The 15,885-nt window shown below is 39.2% G+C and overlaps 2 protein-coding genes across 3 annotated transcripts; one reads left to right on the plus strand and one right to left on the minus strand.

Moving 5' to 3' along the window:
* Positions 1-634: 634 nt before the first annotated feature.
* HNRNPAB (heterogeneous nuclear ribonucleoprotein A/B) lies at positions 635-5,106 on the plus strand. Its single transcript, XM_010289330.1, has 7 exons — positions 635-663; positions 1,244-1,412; positions 1,497-1,655; positions 2,065-2,196; positions 4,004-4,112; positions 4,206-4,358; positions 4,437-5,106. The coding sequence occupies exons 2-7, from the start codon at positions 1,248-1,250 to the stop codon at positions 4,505-4,507; spliced, it is 789 nt and encodes a 262-aa protein (XP_010287632.1). The 5' UTR covers positions 635-663; positions 1,244-1,247; the 3' UTR covers positions 4,508-5,106.
* Positions 5,107-8,722: 3,616 nt separating this feature from the next.
* Positions 8,723-14,362, minus strand: PHYKPL (5-phosphohydroxy-L-lysine phospho-lyase). Of its 2 annotated transcripts, XM_010289332.1 has the most exons (11): positions 14,137-14,362; positions 13,150-13,309; positions 12,438-12,512; positions 11,505-11,592; positions 11,291-11,407; positions 10,967-11,049; positions 10,439-10,664; positions 10,036-10,190; positions 9,442-9,531; positions 9,102-9,232; positions 8,723-8,751 (listed from the first exon to the last, which is right to left on the minus strand). In XM_010289332.1, exons 1-11 carry the CDS (start codon positions 14,189-14,191, stop codon positions 8,723-8,725), a joined length of 1,209 nt encoding a protein of 402 aa, XP_010287634.1. In that variant the 5' UTR covers positions 14,192-14,362. The 2 variants fall into 2 exon arrangements, with proteins under 2 accessions (XP_010287634.1, XP_010287635.1); XM_010289333.1 differs by lacking the exon at positions 14,137-14,362 and having other exon boundaries at positions 13,150-13,379.
* Between the last annotated feature and the right edge of the window lie 1,523 nt (positions 14,363-15,885).

Consider the following 15,885-nt stretch of genomic DNA (forward strand, 5'->3'; position numbering starts at 1 on the left):
GTATCAAGCTGCACTTGTCAAGTTGAAGTGTACACAGCTTGATTTTTCTGGAAAACAAAACCAAAAAAACTCCGAGTGTTTAGCTTACAAAGGATGTGGTTTCATCTAGTTTAAGGAAGAAAAAACAAAAGAAGGACATACAGGTTTTTCCTCATGTTAAGTTTTGAACACAAATGGATGCTAGTTCTAGCAAATTAAAGTTATGCATAAACACCAAAAAACAATTTTATTTAAACATAATCTAGTTTCTAAAGTGCTGCTAGCTTCTAGTGCCAAATCTAGGTTGCCTCTAAACAGAGTAATGACAACTTAAACTGCTTTAGTTGATAGACAAAAAGGCTTGAATGTTTTTAAAAGCTTAGCTTGTTACCTTGGAAACTCTGAAAATAGAAAATATAGCTATGTTATTAATGTTTTCATTTGAAGTGAGGCATTTGAAAAGTGTGTTATTGACTGATCTAAGTTTTTTGGTTTTTAGCTTCACTTCTGTATTATGCTTCACTAATATTTAGTTCTTTGAGATGCTTCAGAGGATATTTTGTGTGGGAAAGTGGGCAGGGAAGTACTGGATTGGCCCTTCATGAAAGTGAAGACTAATAGTGGATGTACTCCTGTAGTACTGATGAAGATAGAACTAGATTCAGTAACTAAGCAGGAAGAAGTGCACAACGTAGTAGTTAAGGCAGGTTCAAAGTCCCATCTGTTCTATGTGACTGTTCTTGGAGGTCATAGATACCTAGTTTAAATTTCGCAGCTCGTTCTTAAGACTAAAATTTTTACAGCCATTTGTCCAAATTCTAAAGAAGGTCAGGGACTTTGCTTTTGATGCCTTATTCTATCCTGAATGCTTTCAAAGCAGTAGGAATGATCCTAGGTTCTTTGGAAAAAAAAAAAACGAGTTGGCAGTACTTGATAGTCAATACTGCTTTGTTGCAAATAACAATACTGTTGAAAGAACATAAGTTACTGGTGCGGAATATTTTAGGCAATTTCACTGTTTTTTATAACCTGTAATAAACTTCAGGGTGCATTGTGTCATTCCCTCAAAGGGGGGGAACCCACCCTTGTGCACTCCTGTAGTATCACTAGCTTTTGACAAGATGCAAAAGTGTTTTAACTTTCGACAGTTGGTCCTGTTTCTGACAATGCTGCTGAGGTGTGTACCACTGTGAGGATTTTGCTGCATGTGCTTTTCTGTGGTACTTCCTGAGTCTTAATAGCTCTTACCTCTTTGAAATTTCAGGAAGATGTTCGTTGGCGGCCTCAGCTGGGATACAAGCAAAAAAGACTTGAAAGATTACTTCACCAAATTTGGTGAGGTAACTGACTGTACGATAAAGATGGACCCTAACACAGGAAGATCCAGAGGCTTTGGATTTATTCTCTTCAAAGAACCTGGGAGTGTTGAAAAGGTGAATTTAAGCTTCATATTTCAGATTCTTGACTTCTAGGGGAAACTTTTCAGCCTGAGTTAATCCTATCAAACTATCTTTCAGGTTCTGGAACAGAAAGAGCACAGGCTAGATGGACGACTAATTGACCCCAAGAAGGCCATGGCAATGAAAAAGGATCCAGTGAAGAAAATATTTGTTGGTGGACTAAACCCAGAAGCCACAGAAGAGAAAATCAGGGAATACTTCGGAGAGTTTGGAGAGGTGTGTAATGTTATCTTACTAAACACTGAAACATACTGTCTCCAGTTGCTGTTCAGTTTACTAATAAGTTGCAACTTAACTTCAGATGTATCAAGCCTTCCATAACTGATCCAGAGGTTTCCCATCTTGAAAGCAAGGAAGGCACATACTGCACTAGATCCTTCCACTGCTAGTTAGATACCCTTGTCTTTAATGTCAGATAAAACGGTTTGAATTAAAATTGTTTTGAAGAGTTGTAAAATTGAAACCTGGTCTGAAAGCCGGTGTTAGTATAGAAAGAATATGGCAAATTTAGTGTTGCATAATATGCATAGATAGTAAAACGGAAAGTGAGTTTCCCATCCCAAATGCCATGCATTTAACTGTTCTGCTAAAATACAAGTCTGAAAGTAGTATTTCATGTCTTCAGATTGAAGCAATTGAACTTCCAATGGATCCAAAGACCAACAAGAGGAGGGGATTTGTGTTCATCACTTTCAAGGAAGAGGATCCAGTGAAGAAGGTTTTGGAGAAGAAATTCCATAACGTCAGTGGAAGCAAGGTAGAAACTTTGACTTGCAATTTTTTGTACAAGTTATGTGTAATACCTCTACATGTATAATCTGAAAGGGATTTTGTAGACCTCTGATTTCAAGGTACCCAAATTATGATAAGGACAGGTTGCAATTTACCACAGGATTTTTTTGGCCATAACTTCAGGTGCAGAGGCTACCAAGGTTCTTTGCCAATAATTGTGGCTTTAATACTTGCTATGTTCTAGGGACTTCTGTATGTAAAGTATCTAATTGCATTCATTAAACACATGTGGAAAAACTGGCTTATTTATCTATCAGTCTAGCAATATAAGCCATTTGAACAGATACATGTCTATTTTGAGCATAGAGCACCTACATAAATTCAAGGCTTACAGACATTAACTTTGTAAGCAGCTGGCTGAAAACTGGCTCTGTCTGACATGGGGGCATTTTCTGCTGTCTTCTGTCCTGCGGCCCTCCCTGCTACCAAAACCTTGTCACGTAAACCCAATACAAGGGATGCAGAGAGTAAATGTATGCTTATGGCAACTTGTAGCTGGTCAGCTGGTTTACGTGGACTACTGTAAAATTGGTGTGAGGAGCTCTGAACAGCTGACAGTGCTCATTCGTGGGAATAGCTAATAGAGGCTCATGTGTTAAGCTAATGAGAAGAGGACTGGAGGCAAATAATGTGTGCTGGCTGGGGCTGTCCCTCTTCCCTTGCTCCATGGCCAATGCTGACCATACACTAACTTCAAAGCCCTGTTAAGAGATCTGGTCATACTGTCTGACACAGTGACTTAGATTGGACTTAGTTTTAAGACTGGTCTTGACAGCACGGAATAAACTTTAGCAAACCTAATGCACTGGTATTGTCAAGACATTATAGCTAGCAATAAAGTTTGTTTTCAGGAGAGATGAATGCTTACGTGCAAAGGGAGTTGAGAAATCATGTCTCTGTATCTCATAATACAGCCTGGTTTTGTGTCATAGTAATAAAAAAAGAGCAGGTTATCTTAAAGCTCTGCTGTGAAGAACCCCATGCCAGGCTTGCTCAGGTTCTGCTATCACAGGGAGTTGTTCCTTTCACAGCAGCAGCAGCTTTCATCTCTGGCTGTGCACAGATTCAGGAACTAGGAAGCTGGCTGACAGCTTGAACTGCAGCTTGGGAACCTGTCTTGGAAATGTCAGTTCTGGTTGTTTTTTAGCTGTTCTTAGTATTTGCTAAATGATGATTTCAAGTGTTGGTAAGTGTACCTTACGGTCCAACACAGATGCTCAGTGTATGGAGTGTATGAAGGCTGCCAGGAGGACTGATTACAGTGCATTTTTCAGAGCCTTGTTCATTCAGTGCAGCTCAGGTGAAGTCCAATAGCAACAGCCTCATCTTGGAGGTTGTGCCCGGGGTAGAGGGCAGCCTTGTGGCTCCTACAGGAGCAGTGGCTATGCTGTGTGGCCTGAAGCACCTTTTCAATGGGGGAGTCGATAGTAGAGAACAGGCAGTATTAAAACACTCTGAAAGCAGTGGTCTGCTTTGAACAGACAATAATGACTAACCTTTCTCTTCCATGGGGAAGCTGGTGGTAGGGAATAGGCAGTGTAAAATACTCTGAAAGCAGTGGCCTGCTTTGAATGGCCAACAGTGACTTACCTTTGCCTGGGTGGCACAATAAATCAGGTGCTTCTGGATGTGCATTAGTCCTGGTTACATGATGGAGCACTGCATGTATACCTCCTTTGCCTCTAGAGTAACCTCAGGCTTTCCTAGCTGGTTAGTTTGGGTGGTGCTGCTGTAAGACCGTATACATACTCTTCCTTGTTTTTTATTTTCAGTGCGAGATTAAGGTAGCACAGCCAAAAGAAGTATACCAGCAGCAACAGTTCAGTAGTGGTGGAGGAAGAGGTAGCTATGGAGGAAGAGGCAGAGGTGGAAGAGGCGGCGGTAAGTACTACACGCACTACTTTAGTATGGACACATTCTAAATAAGTTGTGTGTACTAAAATGGGATTTTGTGGATGGTTTTCCCTTCTATAGCTCAAAGTCAAAATTGGAATCAAGGTTATGGCAATTACTGGAACCAGGGTTATGGGAATCAAGGATACGGCTATCAGCAAGGTTATGGTGGCTATGGAGGCTATGATTATTCAGGATATGGGTATTATGGATATGGACCAGGCTATGATTACAGTAAGTAAAGAGAACTGTATTGGGTATAAGCAAGCGTAACTAATTAGCAGTTTAATGCATTTGTTCTCTTGTTCATAGGTCAAGGCAGTGCAAATTATGGGAAGACACCAAGACGTGGTGGTCATCAGAATAACTACAAGCCATATTGATCAAACTTATTCAGGTATGCAGTGGCATGGTCTCTTTTGGAAAATGACTGCATAGGTTTTGTATACAATGCTGTAGATGGATATTTCAGTTCTGTACCAAATTTAACTTTACAATAAATTTCTATGGCCTGTTAAATGTGCATCTTATCCTACTTGGAAGAGCTCCCTGGAAATGTTTTACATGTTTAATACTTACAGATAACTAGTTGTCTAGACAGTGTGGTGTGTAAATTTCAGCCTTGCTGAAGATATTAATTAATGATTTTATTAATAGGTTAAACTGAAACTGATTTTGAGGGTCTGCTTAAAGCTGCAGCTCTGCATCTAGGGACTGCCTCTTGGAGTTAACTATGGACTCTGCATTACTCCAGTTGTACAGAATGAGATGCATCTTAGGGAACCAGTGTCACTTTCCACCTTTTTATTTTGTATTGTTTTTGTGTCATACATTTCCTGTAATGGAAGTGTTAATTTTACTGTACTTTTTGGTACCTTTTTGGAATCTAATGTATTGTAAGGTATTTTACATGTGTTCTGATTCACCATGACATGGATATTGAAGCTATCCTAGCTTTTGAAATAAAAAAGGCGTAATCTAGTGTCTTGTGCCATTCTTCAGCTTACGTATTAGTAAAATGCCAGTATACTGTTCCCAGAACTTAGTACATGGCAGTACCTTGATAGATGAAGAGTTGTGCTTAAATGTTTTTAATCTTTAAACTAGAAGGCTGTATGGGTAGTTGTGCTCACTTGCAGTTAAATGGCAGTCACTTCTGCCTGGAGGTTATGGAAGAGAACTTGGGCGGAAAGCCTCAGCTGTTGTGGAGGCTGTGCTGGCGTGCTAGTGGCTTATGTTCTAGCCAAGCACAGAGGCTCAGCATAACTGTGTTAGTGTCTGCATTGTAGGGCTCTGCTAGGAGAAGCCAGAGGCATAGGTTTCAGGTAGGGCTTGGCAGTCTAGACAGCATGGCAGGAGGAAGCTAACAAGAGGTGTGCCAGAATCTAGTTGCACTTCCTTCATGTTTCACTGTCTTGAGTCTGAGACTTTTCTACAAGTTCTTGAAAGACAGGTTAGACATTAAATTACCAATTCAAAGTCTGAATTTTTGCAGCCTTTATGTGTATCAAAAACAGGCTAAAGAACTTCCACTAAAGTTGTGGGAGGAAAAACAAAAAAGCTGCCTTTAAAGAGGCAGCTCTTTCTCTAGAGATGAGTGACCAGCTAGAAATACGGTTTCCTTTTTTGACTGGTTTATTACTCTTTTAAGACAGTAACATGCAATTTGCCTGTCTTGCTGCAGAGTACTCCCAATCTCACATTTATAAAAGTGCTGCTGCACAAAATAAACTTCGTAATCAATTTTGAATTTTTATTACTTACTTAGCTTTAAAAGTGAAAATCTGACCCTTTGTTTCTTGTAACAAATCTTATTTGTTCAAATGGGAACCAGAAGTGGAATCAAACCGAGCAACTAAGACATAAACAGATTTTACTAGTGACCTTTTAATTTTTTAACAAGAGATGCACTGTAATATGCTGCTCCCTGCTGGCTGTCCATGAAAAGAAAGCTTGCTGTAAAGTTAGGAGTCTGTAAGACTTTTGGGGTTAAGTGGAAATCTTGAGTATTAAAAAGATGAATCAGATTTTAAATCTGATAGTTGACATGACAACTTTACAGCTGGACTATGTAACTGAATGCACAACTTACTTGCAAATAAAAAAATTTGCACACCACAAACAAATGAGTACAGTATTTAAAGGGATTACTGTCTCAAGATTAAAATTGAAATGCTTTTCATTGCATACTTTTACTTGTTTTTGTATGAAATAAGGGGTAGCAGAGTATTTTTCTAAAGTTTGCCTTCCAACAGGGAATTTGCATAGTGTCAGGACCATACTGCTTCAGTACTTCTGGCTCTAGGGTATTAGCAATAGTTAGTTAGCTGGCTGTGTTTTGTTTTTTTGGAAGTAGGTTCTTGGGTAATGCTTCCTTGACAGGTGATGTGGCCTTAAGGAGAAACTGAGGATACTGGTACTTAAATGCAGAGCTGGCTTTCCCTTTCTTCTTTGCATGAAAAGTTTGTGATACAAAGAACATGTAATTGCTGGGTGAAAGCAAGGGTTTGTACACAAGGTTGTTGCTTATGGCTGTAATGTACTCTTCTTAATTTACCAATCCTACTTGGATATTTCTTGAGGACAGAATATTTCATAAGAAGTGGATTGGGAGCCGTGGCCCTTGGCTGTCTCTGTTCCTCATGCATTTGGTGTTAGGAATTTGGGACTGCAATCCAGTCACTGAGACAGTTTGTTGAATATAGTACTACTTAGGGACCTTGCTATGAAACCGGCTACTGAAACTGGTCAAAGGACCCTGGAAAGGACTGGGTGTACTGGCAGCTAGAATGGCATTTGCATAGGTAGCAGCAGGTGTAAAAAAAAAAAAAAAGAACCCATTGGCTCATCTTAATTTTCAAAAAGTCATAACCTGAAAGAGCATGAATTTAGAAAATGTAGTTTATAATAGCTACTAGAAATAAATTCCTTTAATCAAGTTTAGATATGCTGTTTTAAATAAAAGCCAATTCCATACTTCTGACAAAGTTGAAACAAGCTCTTGTAAAATTTATTTATCTTAAAGCTTTTACTAATAACAAGATAACTGAAAGTAGTAAAATCAAAGGCAACTTATCTGGTCTAAGACATGCTAGGATGAAGATTAAATGTGTGTTATAGTAGAATAATGTTTCTTAGTAGTAGATCTTGAACATTGTTTGAAACCTATGGAAAGAAAATAATGTTACTTTTTTTTTGGCAAAAGCATTATTAAAAGGAATCTACTTCATTGCCTCATTTTTTGCTTACATTATATGTAAGTGTCATACTAATACTGTACTTGGTAAGAGGCTTTGTGCATTCTTGGTTTCCTGTAGAAAATAAAGGCATTTTTTCTTGCTTAGTTCAGATTGCAGGCAAGCACGTGAAGTCATTAGGTCTCTAAGTTACACTGGCACTGTTGAGTAATCTTTCTGTTCTCAAGAATAAGTAGAACAAACAGCTGTATGTCTTTCCATAAGTTTGCTAAATAAAATATTAACACATTTTTCTTGTGCCTGCTATACTAGTATTTCACTGAACTAAAAGCATATTTCTCCTTAGCTCAGAGCCAGAGCACTGTGAATCTAGTATGGTGGTTGAGGCCACAAAGGCTTACACTGAGGTGCATTTCTCTCCAGGTGCCTAGAGCTTTACTGGGCACTTGGTTGTCTTTTAGTCAGAGTAGGTTGAAGAAAAGTACTAACTGTACCAAAGGGTGGTGTCATTGATGTGTTAACTGGAAGTGTACACTGTGCTCGTGAGTGTGTGGCAAAATGAGTTGCTGCAAGCTGTAGAGGGGAACCTCAACAGTTACTGAGGTTTTCCAGGCTTGGTCTTACTGATGTCCACAAACTTCTGAGTATAGGGGTAAATGGGTACTTAAGCATGAGATAACAGCCATGAACCTGAAATGATCCTATGAAGTAGTCAAAAATGCTCAAGAGAACCTATGAAGTAGTCAAAAATGCTCAAGAGAACAGAAGGCAATCCTATTTCAAAGGCAAATGTTAAGTAAAACAGGAGCTATAGTAGTAAAGGTACTGTTTATAGCTCTTCATAAAGTGGTTAGCATAAGTGGACGTCCCCTAATTGTGGCATGGAGAACGTACAGTGCTCTTGCCCTTAAGCGTGGTTAAGGGGAGATAAGCTGAGAAGTAGTTATGCAGCTGCATAAACTTTTCTGGAATCTTTAAAGTGCTGAGCAGCTAGCATAAAAGCTATGTTTTTGTCTTGATGTGCATGTCATTTGCATGTCAAGGGTTAGACCCAGTCACTCTTAAGGCTTCCCAAACAAACGCAGCATGCTCTAGTGGTAGGCATTTCTGGGGCATGTTGGACCCAGCATGCAAACAAGTGAATGCCTATAGTGTTACTAGAAGTGTGAGACTCCGATAGAAGGTAGCTGTGAATGCCAGATAGATAGACCCAAGTCTGGCCCCTGCTTCTAGATAGCCAGAGATTCCTGCAAACTAATTTCAAGTAAAAGCATCTCTCTGAGTAAACTGTTCTACTGGCAGTGACAATGTTTGTGAAGTGATGTTTAGGAACCTTGGCTTTTAAATAATAGAGAGTGAATATAAATAAATACCTGCTCAGGTAGAACAACTCGATGTTTTCTATTTGTTCAGACATTCTTTTTCCATATCTGGAGAGAGAATAATTAACAATTTAGCAAACTCATACAGATTATGGCTGTCAAGAATGAAATTTGGACAGCTTTTACTGCTCCCCCTTGTTCAGACAGGTGAACACTTGAACCTCTGCCAAAGCACTGCTATTTTAAAAGGCATATGCTTCTGTGGAGTAAATGGTTTTGTCAGAGAACTTTAAAACAGAGTAATTTAGAAGTGAAGACTAAACTTGCATTGACGAAGACTAATGAGACAGCATCTACCATCTTGGTTCTATTTTAGCACTTCTGAAAAGCAGACTTAGCACTGACTTTAAGGTGGTCCAACAGCAACCCCTGTATAAGGCAGTTTTGATCTGTACTACCTGTTAGTAGTTTGTCAATTGTGTCCACCACAAATTTTGCATCCTTCATACTGAAGCACATTGGGGGCTTGAATTTTAGCACATTTCTTCCCGGCCCATCTGTACTCAGTAGAATATATTCTTCCTTAAGTCTGGAAAGAGCAGTAACAAAGAATTATGTTTACCTTTGCATGCTGTGCAGAAAAAAGTTACAAGCACCAGCATGCAGGTCCAGACAATGCCTTTCTGCACTGACTGGTTTCTTTTTCTGCTAGTTGGCTGTATTTTAACAACTACTGAGTGGCAAGTTACTTTGTAATTGTGTGCTTGCCTCACACACTGAGGAAGGACATGATTGTACCTTGTTATTAAATACTCTGCTGCTGCTGTGGCAGGGGTCCTTTCTGTGTGATCCTTGATTAAGTCCACTCCAATGAATAAGCCAGAACCCCTTTAAAAGAGATAAAAATAGTCAATCTGTGTCAGAGGAAGGAACTGCAAGTGAACTAAAAAATTGAGAAAGGTTTTTGTGAGACCAAACTTCTACTGCATGAGAATTACCTTATATTTGGCTAGTGATGGAAAAAGGTATTGCTGTTCTGAAGAAATGTAGTAATACTATATAGACTTTTATCTGCTCAGAATGCCAGCACAGGACATGGTGTTAAAACATATTTTCCATGCAGCTCATTAATTTTGTTCTTTGCACTTGAAGTAAGAGTTCAAACAGGAAAGCCAATTCCTTTAGCAACTAATAAATCAATAAAAAAAAGTACTGGCCTAGAGTGGCAAAGTATATCAGACTTTTGATAAGCTTAAGTTTGTTTTAATCTAATGTGCAGCAGGCTTTTGATTTTTGCTGAAAACACAAATTTAATGATTTTCTTACATCAGGTGGATTGAGTTGTTTGAACCAAACAAAAAGCAGCTAGAAATGTAAAGGTGGCACTGGTACCTGACATCACCTATGATGGGATGCTTGACTTTCTGCTCCTTGAGTAGCTTCATCAAGAAGTTGCCTACTTCTGTGGCATGAGCCTGGAGGTGTTCCTTCTCAATCACATCTAACACAGCTAATCCAATTGCGCATGAAACAGGGTTTCCTCCAAACTGAGCTCAGGAAAGAGGAAGAAAGATGCAGTCTCGTACACTGAAAGTGTAGCCTTAGTAATACAATGAGCATACTGCCATTTGTATCAGGTGAAGCCAGTAAACGAACAGTTATATACTAGAAATATACAAATAATGTATAAAATAATTGTCTGTGTGATAGAGATTATTAAAGTTAGATAATCATGCAGCATTTTTATTACATAGACTCCTGTAGAGAAGGACAGTTTGGTCAACTTTTTACTTACTGTATTAAAATACTCTACTCCTGTGGCTGCAAAGGCCTCTGCAATTTCTTTTGTTGTTGCTACACAGGCAATAGGGTGCCCATTTCCTATTGGTTTCCCCATAGTGACAATATCAGGTATAAAATCTTCCCCTTGAAGCTGGAATGCCCAGAAGTGCTTGCCAACTCTGCCAAAGCCAACTTGGATTTCGTCAGCAATAAATACACCTCCTGCCTTGTGCATATGCCTGTAACGTAACAGATTTTATTGTCTCTTAAGAGAAAACAGAACCTAATATTTACTGTTTAAGGGCATGCAGAAAGCATTACTTTGCAAACTTCCAGGAAGCAGACTTGTACAGGCCTATATTCTATACCATGTGTTTAAAAACAGGTCTTTGCCCATACAAAGTTTATATGCTAACATGAAGGCACAGGCTATTTCCTGCCTACCAAGCCATAGTCTACAGCAGGCACAGCAATTGTCTTATCATGTGTATTTAGCAAGTATGTTAAATTAAAAAAGTTAAGATAATGAATGACCACTTACTCTGCAACCTTCTGAAAATAGCCTGCTGGTGGAATGATTTGACCACCCACGCTTGGCAGAGATTCAACAAAAAATGCAGCAATCTGAAACATATGTAGTGTGTAATGTTTTGAACACAATACAGAAAGTTGGGGAAATGGTGTTAAGAATTAGCAAGTGCTTTGTAATTAGATGGTTCTTGCATTATTATGTGTTGGTTTTCTGTGTGGGTTTTTTTTTTTTTGGACAAGTCCATACCTTTTGTTCAGTAATCCTGAATGGCACTGACAGTCAGCCACAGTCATTTCTAAGGCAAGACAAATGGTTAAGGAAATCACTGCTTACCTTTCTGCCTCTCTTATGTGCTTGCTCAATAATATTTTTCACTTCATTAGCGTAGGCTGTTGCTGAATCTTCATGGTCTTCTCTATAAAGTCCTCTGTATGTGTCTGGAACAGGAGCCTATGCAAAGGAACAGTATCCTATATTCAGTATATCATAAATAAAACTTAATTAGATTTACAAGTAGCTGATAGCCTGTAAAGGCTGGAGTACATACCACGTGGACCCATTCCTTTTGTCCTTCTAGATTTCTGAATTTATATGGGCTTATGTCAATCAAGGATGTCAGATGTCCATGGTAAGCACTTAAAAAACAATTAGCAGAGCTAAACAGTGATTTCCTCAGCATCAAGAGTTCTTTAGGATTAGCATTACTGATAGCTAAAGAGTAGCTAGGCTCTGTCACCTGGTGGGAATACAGTCACACTTAGGCTGAGAAAAGCTCTGAGACTTCTATCAATCAGCTTAGTAGTATTTGGATTGTTTTGCACATCTGAATATAGGGGATGCAGCGGGACAGTATTCCTTGCCACTGGTTTGCCGGGGCTGGTGACTAGAATCACAGCAGTGTAAGTCAGTCAGTTGTGAGAGCAGTATTACAAGACTGCAGAACAGCTGGAAGGGACATGTCTGGCCTACTTCTGACTATACTCCAATGATGGGGTTTCCAGGCTCTCTAGGCATCCTGTTCTAATATTTGACTACCTTGATGGTGAAAGAGTTTTTCCCCTATGTCTCATTAGAATTCCTTGGGTTTCAACTTAACACCCATTGTCTTTTTTCCTATTACCATACATCTTCAGGCCTGGCTCCTTCCCATTAGACATTTGTAGCTATAGTAAGATCTCCCTCCAGCTGTCTCTTACAGGTGAACAAATCTGATTTTCCTAACATCTTATGGCTCCCTACCATCGTGGCAGGCCACTGCTGGCTTCCTCCCAGCATGTTGACATCTGTTGGCTACCAGAGCGCCCAACCTGGACACAGTTCTCTGGGCTGGTCTCACAAATACTGAACAGAGGGGAAAAATTACTTCTCTCAACTTCCTGATTACGGTCTTTCTAATACAACAGGTTTTCAGAAATGCTCTGACCACAGACCAAAACTGAGCCTTGTACCCCACAGTAGATGAAATTGCAGATATACTTACTGGTCTAAAACTATAACATCTTCATGTTTTGTATACTGTCGTGCCAATCTTAGGGCAAGATCGTTGGCTTCAGATCTACAATTGAAAAATTCATCAGTGTTTCAAGTTTGAAATTCTGACCTCCCTTGCAGTGCTGTTTGTGTGTGCAGAGAACAGACAGAACTTGATACATGTTACTCATGGATCTGTTAGTAATTGGCACTCTTTAGGTAGGACTGTTCACCAGAACAGAACCTGTCTTAAAAAGCTGGAGTACAGAAACTACTTTGTAAACAGGTTTGGGTTTTTTTTTAGCTGTTATTTGCTTGGGAACACAGCCCCCATCTCAAGCAGAAATATGCATTGTTACAGTGAATTTTGATACTAGAAGTAATTCTGAGTTCAGAAGACAAGTAAAACCAGAAACTAACACAGTAAATGTTTACATTAATGTTTTGTAGTCCAAGGCCTTATAAACAGAGTAAAACACTTCTTAAATAAAGTGCTAGTTTATTTTCCTGATAGAGAGCTTGCTAAATGTGAACTGTAGAATCACTGAAGTTCTAAACAGGATCACAGTTTCTTCAAAAACAAAAACCTCAAACCATGTTTTTGGTCAGTATCTAGTCATCTGCCAGATCATGCAGTTGGCTATTCATAATGAAGTATTTTACTTGTCTGTATATAACTTGTGAAAACACAGTATCAGTTCTAATATACCTGACTGACTTACCCAGAATTCAAAAAATAAAAGATGCATAACTTCTCAGGTAGTGTTTTTGAAAGTCTCTCTGCATAATCGACCAAGTTGTCGTGAAGATAACGAGAATTTGTATTTAACAGTTGATTTTGTTCATGGGCTGCTTTTACTATCTCAGGGTGACAATGTCCAACTGCAAGAGAGTGTGGAGAGTGGTTTGAGAGCTCTTCCATATTATGCATGGTGTTCATTAACAAATGCATACTGACTTAACGCTTATATTTGTTAGTACAGAGCTATCAGCACTGATAATATTTTATCAGTGGGGCATTAATGATTTTGTCAGCAGAATACAATGTTGATATGCCTTAAAACCTGTCACAACTTTCTTTTTTGCTCAGAAAGTTTGAAATTGCCTGTTAATTTATAGTTTGTAGTTCAATACTGGAAATTGATACGTTAAAACAAATAGTGTCTAACTTAGTATTTGGATTTAGACATTTGAATAATTTAGGTAGGGGGTTGGCTATGTGCAGATAAGTTTTACCATCAAAGAGTTATTATCCCTGCTAGGGTGTTAGTGACAGCACTGACTGGTTAGAGAGATTTCAACTACTGTAAGAAACCAGCAGCTTCTTCATAATACTCAAACACGGCACCACCACTGAGCAGTGGTCCTGTGACTGTACCCTTAGCAGTAACTCTGACAAATACAACAAACTGTCAAGCTGTTTGTTAGGTGCTTAACTTGAGCTTTCATGAAAAAAAAAAAAATCTGTAAATTTTAGATAAGTATGTTTCTAGGAAGACAGAATAGGAAGCAAGTCTGGAAAGCACATCATGCACACAGAAATCCAAATATGAACTGTCATTTCCCAAACTATAGGCTCAAGAGAGGTTTATTCCACTTTTCCAGTTAAACAGTCCCTCCCCTAACACAATGCAACAGTGATAAAAAGTACTGATTGTTCCTTGTTCTGCTTAGAAAAGCATGGTGTCAAATAACATGACTTAACTTACCATGAGCAACGTTGTTTATGCAGTCAAGGTATTGTCTTCCATTCTCATCATACATGTACTGGCCTTTCGCCTTTACGATCTTCACCGGATCATTAGAGAAAAACAGCTTGCAAGAGGAGCTATGGCAAGCATCAGAAAGCAAAATAAATCTTAGTGAATTCTAAAAGTCATATAGTTTGTTCTACTGGTAATATTTTCCGTTCAGTCAGTTAATCAAGAGAGACATTTCCCCAGTTTGCCAGCATGTGCAGTCATCCTACTTCTGGCCCCTAAAACAAAGCTTGGGATGGGGAAGAGAACAGGCCTTGTACTCTAAGACTTGCAGGGAAAACACATGCTCCAGAACTGAAAATCCTTCACTAGGAATCTGGCCCGAGCACACTGACAGGATGTAGTTCTGTAGCTTCATCCAGTCTTAACCCTCACTGTCTGTGCTGTCTGCCCTTTGTGTTCTGGAAACTCTCTTTGGTGTCTTCTCACTGTGTGATTGTTTTTATTATGTTCTTGCTATTCTTACTAAGGTCCTGATTTTCCAGATAGTATGGCACGGGTGATTGATTGTTACATCTGTATAAATCGTCACTAACCTAAGCTGAAATCTTGAGTGATTTTATAAGGCTGGGTCTAGTGAAGTGCCCTTGGTTTGTTTTGTGCTTTAAATCAGTCACTGAACAAGTACAATTGAAACATATGTCTGCCTGAGGAGGAGTTGCAGAGATTTGATGCTGAAGCGCAATACCAAACTTACTTTGATGCGTACACAAAAAAAAATAAAATAATTCAACCATAAACACAAAATCACTGTCAAATGAACAACAACAAAAAGAAAGACAATGGTAATGTAAGAAGCTGTTTCGCTAGCCCTCTTCTACAGCAATCCTGTACTTTCTGTGTGAGCTGGCCGTAGAATGGAAAAACAGTCAGGTTTTTTGTAAAGTTATCCTAGCTGTTCAACAGATGCTAAGAAATTTGATCGCAGTGACAGAGCAAATCAGTTTGTTAGTTACAAAACTCTAAAATACATGCAGTATATTCCTCAGGTTTGTGTAACTGGCACAATTCTAATTTCAGCATTTACTTTCAGCCCAACTTCTGGGTTCGTAAAATACACAGATTAAAGTAGCCTTGATTTTGAATATGGAAGGTACAATAGGAGGGCATCCCCACAGTTCTATATATATTGATTTTTGTGTATAAATACATATACAGGAGGCAGTTCTGCTGCCATTCCTCATAGCAGAGGAATTACTTCTACAGATCTAAGAATTTTTTACGCTAGTTGAAGTAAGAGAATTGGAAGTTTGGAAATGTGTCTTGTACTTAATTCTATCAAGTTGGGCAGACATATGTTATTACTTAATTCTATCATGTTTTTGGTGTAAAAGTCTTCCTGAAAGACTAAGCGAGCCAGAGCCTCTGCCTTGCCTGGTGCCGAGCCTCCGGCAGGTTAGTTCAGCTTCACACCGTGCTCTCGGCTAAACAGGCAGGAAATGCTTTCTAAGCAGTTTAAAGTTTAAACAGGCACGCTAGGTATCATACAGGTTTTATGATTTAGTTTCGTAATACCACCTCCTCCTTAAGAAAGGCTAATTACTGTTAATTACCCCAGTAAAATCGGGTTTTGCACGCTAACAAACAGCACCGACTTTCCCCGCGACCTTGCTAGTTTGAACCCAAAATTCTGGCGAGAACTCGGTTGCTTTAGCCCCGGAGCAGCCGTGGTGTCCGAGGGCCGGGCTCGGAGCAGCC

Source organism: Phaethon lepturus, unplaced genomic scaffold (assembly GCF_000687285.1).
Source record: "Phaethon lepturus isolate BGI_N335 unplaced genomic scaffold, ASM68728v1 scaffold53936, whole genome shotgun sequence".
In the NCBI taxonomy this organism is placed as follows: domain Eukaryota; kingdom Metazoa; phylum Chordata; class Aves; order Phaethontiformes; family Phaethontidae; genus Phaethon; species Phaethon lepturus.

Coding starts and splice junctions, on each gene's coding strand:
- PHYKPL (XM_010289333.1), bottom strand. CDS start 13,379: ATGCATTTGTTAATGAACACCATGCATAATATGGAAGAGCTCTCAAAC. Junction 12,513..13,149: donor TTTTATTTTTTGAATTCTGG/GTAAGTCAGTCA, acceptor TTTCAATTGTAG/ATCTGAAGCCAACGATCTTG. Junction 11,593..12,437: donor GATGTTATAGTTTTAGACCA/GTAAGTATATCT, acceptor TTGTTTTTTAAG/TGCTTACCATGGACATCTGA.
- HNRNPAB (XM_010289330.1), top strand. CDS start 1,248: ATGTTCGTTGGCGGCCTCAGCTGGGATACAAGCAAAAAAGACTTGAAA. Junction 1,413..1,496: donor AACCTGGGAGTGTTGAAAAG/GTGAATTTAAGC, acceptor ACTATCTTTCAG/GTTCTGGAACAGAAAGAGCA. Junction 4,359..4,436: donor TGGACCAGGCTATGATTACA/GTAAGTAAAGAG, acceptor TCTTGTTCATAG/GTCAAGGCAGTGCAAATTAT.